This window comes from Tachypleus tridentatus, chromosome 7 (genome assembly GCF_004210375.1).
Source record: "Tachypleus tridentatus isolate NWPU-2018 chromosome 7, ASM421037v1, whole genome shotgun sequence".
NCBI classification, from domain to species: Eukaryota; Metazoa; Arthropoda; class Merostomata; order Xiphosura; family Limulidae; genus Tachypleus; species Tachypleus tridentatus.
The window spans coordinates 185,849,221-185,862,068 of NC_134831.1; the positions used below are offsets into that span (position 1 = coordinate 185,849,221).

Below are 12,848 nucleotides of genomic sequence, written 5' to 3' on the forward strand. Positions count from 1 at the left end.
TTAGTAGAAATAAACTTTGGATGTTGCATTTTATGTTTGAAATAAAACTAATAAACTTGTGAATATATCTATATTATTTTAATATAAACATGGATCAGTCATTCTTTTCTCACTCAAGTGAAACAGTTTTGTATTAATTTACACAGTTGTTGCTCGGGGTCTTCCATGATTTGTTGGTTTGTCTATCACACAAAAATTATATTGAAAAATAAAATTGTAGTTTGTGTTTGTTACAAAGTAGTTTATAAAGATGCACAGTTATCTTTAGGTATTTTACAGATCAGATTGTGAAAACACAATTTATTTGGTAAGTATATAATAAATCAGACTTTTTATCCTAATAAAAAGTTATACATAGGGTCGCAATTGGTCATCAGTATTGTCAAGGTTAAGGAATGCTGGTCTGTAGTAATTAGAGAGTAAGTTTAAGACCTCAGCTTCCTAAAGATATGCTTTTATTTGTCCTTGAAAAATATCACAGTTTCTATTAAGTTATTTAATACACAACTGGTGTGTGATAATTCTGTGTTAAATTGGTAAATATAAAAAGTTACTTGTTGATGCATGTGTCAAATCTAGAACACACAGAATAGCATTCAATGTTATACGACAGCTATGTTCAGCTTTCTTACAAATATTAATATGTTCACATAGTGTGTATCATGTAGTTGCTTAAACTATCAAGTGTTTTAGCACATGTACTTATTGTAAGAACGATCAGTGATGTACTTTCTTCAATAATTCATGTATTAAGCTTAATCAGCCTATGTTTGAATAAGACCCACATACAATTATTTATGGTATACAACTGTAAGTAATTTGAGCCTCAGCCTGTATTTGGATAGCATAAACAATGAGCGATTTCATTTACACTATTGTCAATGGGTCATGTCTTGAGCTTAGCCAGATTATGTCATAAAACCCCTTGAACTATAAAAGTATTCAACTTCATGTTTGAATTCATAATAATTACAGTTTTATTTATAAAAAAAAGTTTTATTCTCCAGGAATAATTACAGATGTGACAGTAAAATACACACTCAGTTGTATCTGGTATCACAGTTTCTGAAGAAGTTAAATTCTATATTGCTAAACTTCACATAACACTATATTACAATAATATTACACGATTTGTTTGGTCATCCAAACACAGTAAACAAAAGTAGTAAATAATTTTATTCTTATGTTAAAACTTATGTTGCATACTAAGTTACCATTTGAAAGCCAAAAGAATAGTCATGTAAATGCCAAGAGAGATTAATAAATGTCTCTAATGGAAGCATTTCAACTGAGTTTAAAGAAAAGAAAAAATAAGATTGTCAACTACCATCTTTTATCATATGATAGTTATTTAAAACACAACAATCTACTCATGTAATGGTTGCTTAAAAACACCACACAACAACCCATTTAAATAATGGTTGTTTTTAAGTCACTACAAAAATGATTCATGATACTCTTATGTGGGTTACATTTTTAAGAACTATTCGCCTTACAGAGGAACAAGTATATATTTAATATTTCTTTTTGAGAAAGTTTAAAATATAAAATTTAATTTTCACGAAATAAAACTTTTTTCCATGTACATTAAAATATTACAAAATATCAGTGATTGCAAAGGTTGAAAGGTAAAGAAACTTAAAAGTCTTGGACGTTAAAAAATGAACGCATTCAATTTAAATGCATCCTCCAAAAAATCTGGATTATTTGTAGGTTTTTAAATATAGGACAGAAAAAACTAAAAATACTCAATATATATAAAAAAAAAAATCACTAAAATTAATAATGTTTAATAAAAAATAAATAAGCTTTCTCAGAAAAAACAGGTTACTTCATTTACATACACACTGTACAGATGAACTCTTATTGCAAATTCCCTACATTATCTAATAAATAAAAATAAACCATTCTAGTCGCTTCCATAATAAACTTGATAAAACCTACTTCAGACTGACTGAAGTATGAGCTAACAAATCAATGATATTGGTTGATTTGGCTCTCCAGTTGCATTCGAGTACACAGGAACCGAAGTTTTTTTGTTTTGTTTGTCATTTGTAGATATGATGATGGAAGCTCGATAATACTAAATATTTACACTGTTTTTCTGTACACTCGTTAAAATTACTTCCTCTTCTCTACTGGCTGGTTTGTACAGCAACAGCTGCCACCAGAGCAGCACCACGGCCACTTCCATCTTCAGATAACATCAGATCAAACTGAAAAAAAAAAAAGTGAGTTTAGAAATTTTATTTGATATTTTTTAATTCAGATTATGCAAAGCTCTTTTTAAACATTTAAAAAGGTATATTTCAGTAAATATATATCTATAATACAATTAGGAGTGAAAATCCTAGCTCGATTTTAAATTCATATTTGCTTAGAGTATTCAATAACAACAAAAAGCGTTGATGTATTGGATTCATTCACTCAAATCTGCACGAAAAAAGGTTCTACATAAGACGTGGTAGTTGATATGATTATTACAGATTTTATGGTTTTAATTATTTTATGGTATATGCCAAAATAATGGAGATTTTATACTATTACAAAGTACTATCGTTAAGTTACAAAATCCAAAACCAACCTTGTAGTCAGGTGCTGTAAGTTCGGAGATTTTTCTTTCCATCAAATCATGGAAGTAAGGATGATATCTGTATACGGAGCCATCTACACCTACTGTTGTGTGAGGACGTTTCATTCGATTCAAGATACACGAGATAGCTGAAAACAAACAAAACATCTTTTAGGTAAAAACTGCTATAAATAAATAAAACGTGATACTTTTATAAGTTACAACAATAAGTTTAAGTAATTTCATGTGTATAATTTTATATGTTATGATATAGCATTTTAAATTCTCCTCAAATTACTCCTAAAGTATGTTTTACATGCTTAATTAAGGAGAGATTTCCCATATAAAGCTTGATAACATTGTTTTAACGTAAAAATCTTAAATATACGAAAACCTAAAAGTTTACTTATTATTTCACAAATTAAACTACGGTGTTGTTTGCAAGACAATAATTTTCTGAACAATATCAATGCGTGAAAATTTTAATTTTATCATTAGATTAAAAATGTTCAAATTCTAACCTGCAGAAACAAGAAATGCTGCTCTAGTGGAAACTCTAGAACAAACCAACTTTACATTCTCCAAGTCGTCTGTGGTAGCGTTGAAAATATTCATCTCGGCTAACACCCTGCGAGCATTGCCGTAGGTGTGTTTCCCGTCGCTGAAAAAAAAAGAAAAAAGTTTAAAATGCATATCCAGCTCCCAAATACTTATATTTAACAAAAACTTTGAAAACCAATCTTTAAAAATCAAGTATTTCCACTGAATCTTTTTATCGTAGTTTTAACAGTGAATAAAAGTCCCATTGTTGCATTTTTTTTTCAATAAGTATATAAAAAGTTAAATTATTTTCACCTGGCACGAATGTTTAAAATCAATAAATTTTAAAATCAATAAATTCAAATAAGGTTAAACTGTACTGACGCTTGTCATGCGACCTCTTCAAACAAATCTTAACAGTTTATTAAAATACAACGGGTAAGTTAATTATTTACAGTTAATTACTAAACTGGAGAAGAAACATGATGAGGCAGAATACGTAAAAATAACTCAATTTTAATATATTGATAGAAAGTTCTAATACAGAGTAGATTTATTACCTCTCAATCATTGACACGTATTTCGTTTTAAATGCATTGGCTTCTTTCAGTTTTTTGGAACACTTTCCCCCGAACAACAGTCCTTCTTGCACCAGATGAACCAAAACGCGACGAACCAGTTCCCCCATGTACATACCAGATATCATTTTCTCAAATCTAGCAAGAGAGAGAGAGAGAAAAAAAAAAAAAAGTCTAATAACAACATATAAAAAGATATTATTTTGCTTTGTGGCGTTTTATTTTATTTGAAGGTTATTTCCCAAAATAAGTAAAACACCGAATGCACTTCTTATAAAGAGCTGACTTGAGTCATAAAATTTGGAAAACAAGGGAAATTACAATGTGGAAGAACTAAATATCAGAGTAAAAGATAATTTTGCCTTAGTATAGCAAAATACTTGTTTATAATTTACATACTAAAAATATATTGCACATAGTTATTGGTACTGTGCTTGATCATGTACAGAATTTTTCATTTAATACTAATAAATAATTATCCATTACCCCTCGAGAAATAGTAATAATTATGTCTTACATTTGCTTCCCAGTGTTCAAAGAGGCTTTATCCACTTCTCTGTCATAACGTGTGCACAAGAAATCCAAACATCCATTATCACCAAACGCGCCCCATTCGGTGTTGATAATAACTTGCTTTGAACCATTCTGATCTTCTTCCCAAGTCTCAACGTTTTCTATCTTCTCCATGTAACACGCATTAGTACCAGTACCTGCAAGGTTACATGAGCAATGTTTTAAACTAACGATGTACATATAACATGTACAGTACCTGTAATGTATCACGAACAAGTAGCTTTTAGACTAACACATCTTAAAACACTAAAAAATTTTAAAAATCAACTAGAAAAAAGTTCTGACAAAAGTTAAGGATTAGAGTTTTCAGCTAAAGAAAAAAACTATAAAAATGGAACTATATTTAAACGCGTCTTATTTCGAAAATTGTAAGTCTTTCCGATCACACAATATTTTTTACCCTGAAGAATTTATCGAAAGAAATCTGTTAATCCTAAGTGTGTCCAAGAAGCATCGTACTTGTTAATTAAGTTTAATATATTTCCTTTACAAGTCTAACATTCGTATAAAATATTTATCTGTATACTCAAAACATAATATCGTAAAGAACTTACCAACAATGACGCCGACACGACATTCTCTGTTTTTGTGAGCGCACGACATAAGTGTTCCTGTTGTGTCATTCACCACAGCAACTACATCGATATTTATTTTCTGTAAGAAATGCAGAAATTGATATCAGGAGGAGTACCTTCTGCTTTTCTAGATCAGGTTATTAGAAGAGACATGATATAAAAATAGTAAATAAGGTCTTTTTTTTTTTTTTTTGACACGCAAGTGTGAAAACCAATTATTTTTTAGGTGAAGACGCTCTAGGCCTTTCGCCAGTTTTAGTGAATAATAGTTAAAGCTAATTCGAATAAAATAATAGTAAGATAAATAAATAAAGTGTTAATTAAAATTATATTATGCTATTAGTTCTTACCCAAAATTTAGCTTATAAATGTAGCTGTAGTATGGATGATATAGATTAACTGGTACTCTTATAATCAAAATGTTTTAAATTAAATGGTCTTAGCCTAGTTTACAAAATAAATTTGTTCAGTTCAATTACTCTTGTTTGCAAGGGAAATTTACTTGGTCTTGTCTCAGAATTAAATTACCTTTCTTAGAACTGCTTCTCGCAAGAGTTTGACAACATCCTCGCCTTCTACACCAGCACATCTAAATCCTTTAGTCCACGTGACTAGCCGAGCTTTAGTTAAGCCTTCTTGTTTACAGGGGAAACTAAACGTAAATCCCAGAGGAAGTGTCTCCCCTTTCATCGCCTCTTTCTCCATGAAATTAGCCAGACAGTCAGCAATATGATCAAACAGCTGTAAGTTCAAAAGGAATAATAAAATAAAATAACTGTCTACACGTGTAGGATGAAAAGAGAACAAACACATACGTAAAACCAGTTAACCGTTGCTAATTGTACATAGTAATAGAATTGAGTATTCAATAGTTGTTACCAAATTATAACATTTATTTAGTTTTAAAATATTCCAAATGAGATAATTAATACCATAAATACAAATTAACTTAAAATATCAACTTATCTAGATTTGTAGCTGGTACAGAGACACCTTTCAGCTTTTTGTAATTAATATTCGTCACAAATTTTGAATTCAAATAATCCATAAGTAATTTTCAAAAGTAAGAAAGTAATAAGAGTTTACTGTTATGTACAATATTTAGAATGTAGTTCTTGAAGCGAATACATACTGTTGAAAAAGAAATATCAACGGTAAATGAAAACAAAATCTTACCTGGTTACCAGAACCCAGCATAATCTTCTGTGGAATAGGGTAAATAACATTGTCCATATGGAACTTGTCTCCCTCAAGGTTGATCAACAACACACGAAAGTTAGTTCCACCAAGATCCAAAGCTAGAAACCTTCCTTGTTCTAAATAGGAGACATTATTTAATTACAGACTTGCAGTATGAAAAAAACTGATAATATAATTATGTACATTCTTGTAGATTTCGTATGACAAATTACACACAATAAAACTTATTTAATATTAAGTTAAAATGAACAAAAAAGAAACTGAATACAAAAGACTTGGTTTGAATTTAGCGCAAAACTACTCGAGGGCTATCTGCGCTAGCCGTCCCTAATTTAGCAGTGTAAAACTATAGGGAAGGCAGGTAGTCATCACCACCCACCGCCAACTCTTGGGCTACTCTTTTACCAACGAATAGTGGGATTGACCGTAACATTATAATGCCCCTACGGCTGAAAGAGCGATCAAATTACGAGTCGAGTGCATTAACCACCCGGCCATGCCGAGCCAAATACACAAGAAAAAGAACTGGTAGATCGTTATTTATTAAGAGCACGATCTAATTGTTTGGAACTAAACCTTTTAAAGCAGTGTATCTACCCTTTATTCTAAAAAGACATTAACTGCGTTGTTTGTTTTTGTATATATTGTGAAATTCGTGTAGAATGAAAAGTTTCACTTTAACTAGTAACTAACGTTAAAAGACGATTGCATCTTCCTATAATTAGAGGTGCCCTCACTAGCTCGTTCTGTAATGATGATGCAATACTGAACGCGATTCTTTGAACGTCACATATGACGCAACATTTCCACTTAAATTTTACAACACGCCTCTCCAGCTTTTCGAATCTAAAAGGAAGCACTAATTGATTAAAGCACGTACTACCAGAGCGGTGTACGTGTGAGCATTCACACACATTAAAGAAGTAAATTAAAAAACATAGAAGAATTTTAAAAACTTTCAAGACATTCTATTTTGGTAGAATACGTTTGATATTTTATCAATGAAAAAAAAAAAAAAAAAAGAGTAACAATAATATGAATTACCTAAACCGCTCGGAACGTTTTGGACGAAAGTTGGATACATCTTGACAGATGCTTCATTATGAGTTTCTTTGGACAAGCCACAATTGAATTCATGAAGAAGGAGAGAAGACACTTTGTTCAGCTGATCGTTTGTCAGAACGAGGTCACGTGTGAAGGCTTCAATCTAACCAAATAAAAGAATACATTTTATTTTTAAATGTCTTTATGATATTAAAAGCAAAGTACCAAAATATGTTATTTGAATACATAATGAACGAAAGAAAATACATGTGGTACTGAGCTTTTGTTAAAACAGTTCGCGTTATTTAGAATGTCAGAAAATAATTCATTTGCATTTTATCAGTAATAATATATAAATAGACAGACGAGAAGTTGTTGTAAAAAAAAAAAAAGCTTCAAATGTTAGATTAAGGAAAGTTAAAACCAAAACAACTATAAATAGATTCTGGACCATGTGCGAGAGACAGTTAGTTAGGACCAAGGGCCATGTGTGCGAGACAATTGTAGTCGCTAAAATCGACACCTTTAGGAACCCTACTGCGCAAGTGAAGGGGCAAATGAGATGTAACTGTAGATGTGCAAACGAGTTATTTACTTTATACCACCAGTAAACCACATACATAAAAACATTACAAATATATTCTGAAATAACAAGTGTCAAAACAATACCTGGAATGAAATCTAAAACTCAGTGCTTTCGTGTGCAGGAATATAAATTTTTCGTAGAGTAAATCACTATTAATGTTTTGTTGTTACCTGTTAATACTTTATTCTTATTAGTATTATTAATAAGAATTTTGATCACAGTGATTAACAATACAAAACCTCATTTCTTTACTTGTATCTGGTGTTTATAAACATGATAGCTACAGAAGTCGCCGAAAACCTACTTCGATCGGAGTTTCTAAAAATAACCACCTTGCACGTCAGCATTTGGCAGCACAAAGAGAAGGATCTATTCGCCCACGCTTCATCGTCGTCATGGGTTACGTCAGACACCGATGAATTTCAATTACTATTTGTAAACTTGGAAAGAACTCCAACATAAAAGAATAGAATTTTAAGAAGTGAGAAATATATAAAGAAGACTTTGAATGAAAGGTTTTCACCTCACATATACAGTCAACATAGTAATGATATATTTTCATGTCAAAGACTCAGAAAAAAACAAAACAGATTGGTCTGATGTCATGTTATATCACAGGTGTCTGTGATGTAGTTGTATGTCCTACTTTATTTTGTAAGTGAGAAACAACAATAAAAGAAGAAGAATTTGAAGGCGACCTCCAACGTTAATGTATTATAGAGGAAAGAAGAAATTGAAGGTTACCTTAAACGTTAACCATTGTATTGTAAAAACATAAAAACTTACACTGAAAGATTATTTCCAAGTTTCTAAGTATTTATGATGAAGGACATATCAAATAGCATTTGGTAACCTGAGACGTTAAAGTTGTGTAGGAAAAAGAAAAGAAATCCAAGTCCCTAATTATTTGTATAGAAGGACATAACAATTAAATTTTGTTTTTATTTGGACTGCTCAGTACTGTGATTGGTTGACTACGGAGGCAAGTTCTTGGCAAAAAGCCAGGTCGAGGAAGATGACGTAATAAATTATCTTTCGTTACAAGGGTTACGAAAACTGACCAACAGTGCCAAATAAAAGCTTCTTTAATAGTTTTTTTTCTAATATTTATAATTGTCATGTGTTTTACAGCGAAAGAAAAAGTAAGAATAGTGAATTTTTCCAAGTTCAACACCAGAAATAAACGTAAAATGAAGATTCTGTGATAACTTGACCCTCGTATAACAGTCCAAACTTTACATAAATTAAAAATGGACATTTTGTGAAAGTACAAACTGTGTATTTACATTTGTAGCAATTGTACTGTTCGCCGATTGGTCAGGATTGTGCGATTAGCTACATGCTAGATGACACACAAGCGAGTAGGTGAAATAAACGGTTACACAATCATGAACGAATTATTACACCAAATAGGTGCTTCACACCTATTCAGCAAGGTTACGCTAAAACTAATCTTGTTTCCATCTTTACTACCATTCGACCTGATAATTTCACAACTAAATTACCTTTACTAAAGTAATAGCTTCTTGCTTTAGATTCTTACTTAGCCAGTAAATGATACCAAATAATTACTCTATAATAACTTTTTAAAATCAAAGGTGCCTGCGGGAACAATAGAATACACACATTACAGTTTCACAATACGAAAGGTCTCTTCGCCAGAGTGTGTTCAACATTACGATTAAATTCTCTAAAAATTCATCACATATAAGCTAGCGAGCCAACGTACAGAATCAATTGAAAAACAAAACTCGTATCTTACCGCTTTTTTCTTATCGCTCAACATTTTGGACTCAAAGTTTTGATCACTTCAACAACTTAACTTCAATTTTCGCAGATAATTCTGAATGAAGACTGGCGTAACTGGTTCTTAAAAGCGGTGTTACAAGCACATGACCGGTACGTTTACGTTCCTTACGTCATTATGGGTGTGCCAATAGTCTTGCTTCTGATTGGTTCTCTAGAAGGCAAGGCCTTTACATCCTATTTCCAGGAAACGATCGGCATCCTTGATAATTTTTGATGTTTTGAGAATGAACCAGTTTAGCTTGTATTAGTCAAGGACTACATTATCGATGATATGTGTTACTAGAAACGTGTCTGGGAGAAATTCTGGTTTCCTTTTTTTTTTTCTTACACGCATGCGTGTAGTTCATATTTCGTCAGAACTCGCTGAGTCAATGAAAAGATAACTACGAAATGTGCGTCAGCCTCTTGATGTAGGATTACACGCAATTTTTTCGAAACTTAGTATTTCATCTTGTTGCTACATTAGCAGAATGCCTACGAGTTTTGTTGTTGTTGTTTTTTCTGGTTCGGTACTTAATCTTATAAAGACATATTGTTTCAGGACTCATAAAAAAATCACTTTCTGTACGTATCAGGTGAACCAATTCAAAAAACAATAGTATATAATTAATATTAGTAGACCTCAAAACCCGCCTTTTGATTGTTTCATGGATGTTAAACACATCAGGTATTACTACTACACCTAGAAATTACAATAAAATATAACTGTAAGTTGATGTATGTTTTCAAACACAACTCTATATGAATACAGCGCTACTGCCTGTTGTCTGTACATTAAATAGTTTGCAGAACGCAGATGGATCTTCGACAAAATTGGTACGGTGGTTCATTAGGTCCATGCAGGTGTACGTGAAAATTTTACAGTATTGCGTTTTGCGGTTTTTATGGGTGTTTTCGCGTTTTTAACCATCACTTCTCTACCTTGTTGACGGAGCTTCGCCAAATTTGGAATGAAGGGTCGTTGGAACACGGTGAGATGCATACAAATTTTCAGTTTTGTACTTTGTTTTGCGATTTTTATGGATGTCCTTTACCATTGTTTCACTCAAAATTTGGCATGAAAATTCGATGTGTCCATGGGGAGGTATATACAACTTTCTAGTTTTGCCGTTTTTATGGTCTTTGTTTTGGGTTTTTTACCACTAATTCACCCCATGTTGATGGACCTTTCTTTATCAAATATAACATAAAGATTTCTTGGGCCCATAGGGAAATACGTGTAAATTTACGATTTCAGGTTTCGTGTTTTGCTGTCGGTATGAGCGGTTTTTCGTTTTGTTTACAATTGCATGTAAGGGAAGCAACATTTGATGCCCTAAGATAACCTTTCATTAATCATGGATTTCAATAATTTCCATCAAAAGAATGGGTGTGTGTGTTTTCTTCTTATAGCAAAGCCCTATCGGGCTACCTGCTGAGTTCACCGAGGAGAATCGAACCCTTGATTTTAGCGTTTTAAATCCGTAAACTTCACGCTGTACCAGCGAGGAACACAAAGGAACGGGTACTGCAGCTAGTGTACAACACAGGAACAAGACTATTTATAACCATATGTATTAGTGTTTCTGGATATGGAGAAAGTTTGTATAAAACTACCACCTGTGCTGAGAAAACCAGTAAGTTTTGACGACGTTCGAGTGTTTAATAGAACAGTGTTGGCTTGACGTAGGTTTTTGAGTAATATTCATTTAATTTCCTATAACAAAAATACAAAACTTGACAATTTCTTCCCAGAAAAAATGGAATGTTTTTCATGTAAAAGCATTTGTACAAGGTGAACATGTGACTGTTGATGTGCCTTCGTGTAGCTTTGCGCGAAATTCAGAAACAAACAAACTATTGGTACAAGGTGAGAAGTATAAATATGTCTCCAACTGGTTGAACAGTCATGAAAAGTGAGAGAAATCAGGTTTCGGTGGTTTTTAAAACGAGATGTTACACTGTGTAAATACATCATTCAAGCAAGGTTTTATTATCAACGCGTGTGAATGATTAGTTTAAAAGTCAGATATCAAAATGTCAGTTTGTGTTGACTTTGGATAAAATAAAAATATCAATTATGATTATTTGAAATGCTCCTTAATCTGTGTCCGGCGTCCAAAAGAATTTGTAATTTTTTAAAAACAAAGTTTCAATTTTCTAACACCAGTTCTTCCAAAATAATCGAATTTTGACAGGACATTCTAAGTGAGATATTTTATAAATGCCAATAGTTCTTTCCATGATATAAAATGTTAAGTGTATAGTTAAACCAATTATGTTCTCAACGTAATTTATTGAAATATCACATTTGTTAGTGGACATTAATGCTATGGAATTATCAGCGTGGGAGTCTTCGTAACTGGACTTTAATATAAAAACAAGAACTATGAAACTGGTCACAAGGACAGCTTAATGTTAATATTACTAACAGTTAAACCCTAAAATAGGGGTGGCCAACTTTTTGTTTCCTATGCACCAATTTTTTTCACTTCTAATTCAGATGCACCAATCAGCCTTTCAATCCTTTAAGTATGGTAATTTGGAGATATTTGGCAGTTATACATATAATCATTTGTTATATATATGTTAATGTGGAGTGTGGACACATGTAGAAGTTGTAAAAAGATTCAACATGAATACAAGGTAAACTTTATTTACTTTATTGACACTTTGCATTTGCATTGATATATTTCATTAGTTATTTATGAAAGAATATCTAATAAAAATTTATCAACACAATTAGCAATTTTAATGAAAAATAATTTTACATGGAGGAAAAATAAACACAACTTGGTTTAATGAGACTTTTGACTTTGCTTCGCTTTCACCAAATCTCCAACATTAGGAGTTAAATTAGTAACTGACAGCAACAGACAGTTTTTCAGACTTGAATCAGATAGTCGCGACCTCAGTTTGTTCTTGATAATTTTCATGGATGAAAATGCTTGCTCGCGTCTGTATGTTGTTCTGAAGCGACAGGCATAACTTTGGGCAAATTTTCTCAGTTCTGGAAAATGTTTACATGGTGATGATCGCCAAAAATTAAGCATTCCAGATTCACTTGGGAGTGAGGGAAGTTCATTAAATTTACTCTTCAGTACTGAATTTGCTTTTAGATCAATAAGTTCCATCTGTATATTACTAGGCATCTTCAGAATGTTTTGTTCAGTAAGTGAAAATGGATTTATAAATGCAAGCATGCAATCTTCTTCTTTAGCAAAATCACTAAAACGACTATCAAAGACCTCTTGTAGTAGTATGATTTTTTCAGTGTATTCTGTAAATTTGGTATTATCTTGAACACATTCACTTTGTTCCTTTAAATGTGGAAATTGGCTCAAATCCGTGTTTTCTAGCTGAGAGATAAACAGTTTTAACTTCATTTTGAA

General features: G+C 31.9%; 2 protein-coding genes across 4 annotated transcripts; both read right to left on the reverse strand.

Annotated features, from left to right (window-relative positions):
* Positions 1-975: 975 nt before the first annotated feature.
* On the reverse strand, positions 976-9,765 carry LOC143257491 (hexokinase type 2-like). 3 transcript variants are annotated; one of them, XM_076516250.1, is made up of 10 exons: positions 9,431-9,765; positions 7,083-7,245; positions 6,015-6,154; positions 5,367-5,579; positions 4,818-4,917; positions 4,208-4,400; positions 3,673-3,828; positions 3,094-3,233; positions 2,585-2,721; positions 976-2,216 (listed from the first exon to the last, which is right to left on the reverse strand). In XM_076516250.1, the coding sequence occupies exons 1-10, from the start codon at positions 9,452-9,454 to the stop codon at positions 2,136-2,138; spliced, it is 1,347 nt and encodes a 448-aa protein (XP_076372365.1). In that variant the 5' UTR covers positions 9,455-9,765; the 3' UTR covers positions 976-2,135. The 3 variants fall into 3 exon arrangements, with proteins under 3 accessions (XP_076372365.1, XP_076372364.1, XP_076372366.1); XM_076516249.1 differs by lacking the exon at positions 9,431-9,765 and adding an exon at positions 7,534-7,552; XM_076516251.1 differs by lacking the exons at positions 3,673-3,828; positions 9,431-9,765 and adding an exon at positions 7,534-7,552.
* A 2,489-nt stretch (positions 9,766-12,254) lies between these two features.
* LOC143257892 (general transcription factor II-I repeat domain-containing protein 2-like) lies at positions 12,255-12,842 on the reverse strand. The gene has a single exon (XM_076516916.1). The coding sequence runs from the start codon at positions 12,840-12,842 to the stop codon at positions 12,255-12,257; it is 588 nt and encodes a 195-aa protein (XP_076373031.1).
* Between the last annotated feature and the right edge of the window lie 6 nt (positions 12,843-12,848).

Coding starts and splice junctions, on each gene's coding strand:
- LOC143257892 (XM_076516916.1), bottom strand. CDS start 12,842: ATGAAGTTAAAACTGTTTATCTCTCAGCTAGAAAACACGGATTTGAGC.
- LOC143257491 (XM_076516250.1), bottom strand. CDS start 9,454: ATGTTGAGCGATAAGAAAAAAGCG. Junction 7,246..9,430: donor TGAGCGATAAGAAAAAAGCG/GTAAGATACGAG, acceptor TTATTTGGTTAG/ATTGAAGCCTTCACACGTGA. Junction 4,918..5,366: donor GAGAAGCAGTTCTAAGAAAG/GTAATTTAATTC, acceptor CATTTCTTACAG/AAAATAAATATCGATGTAGT.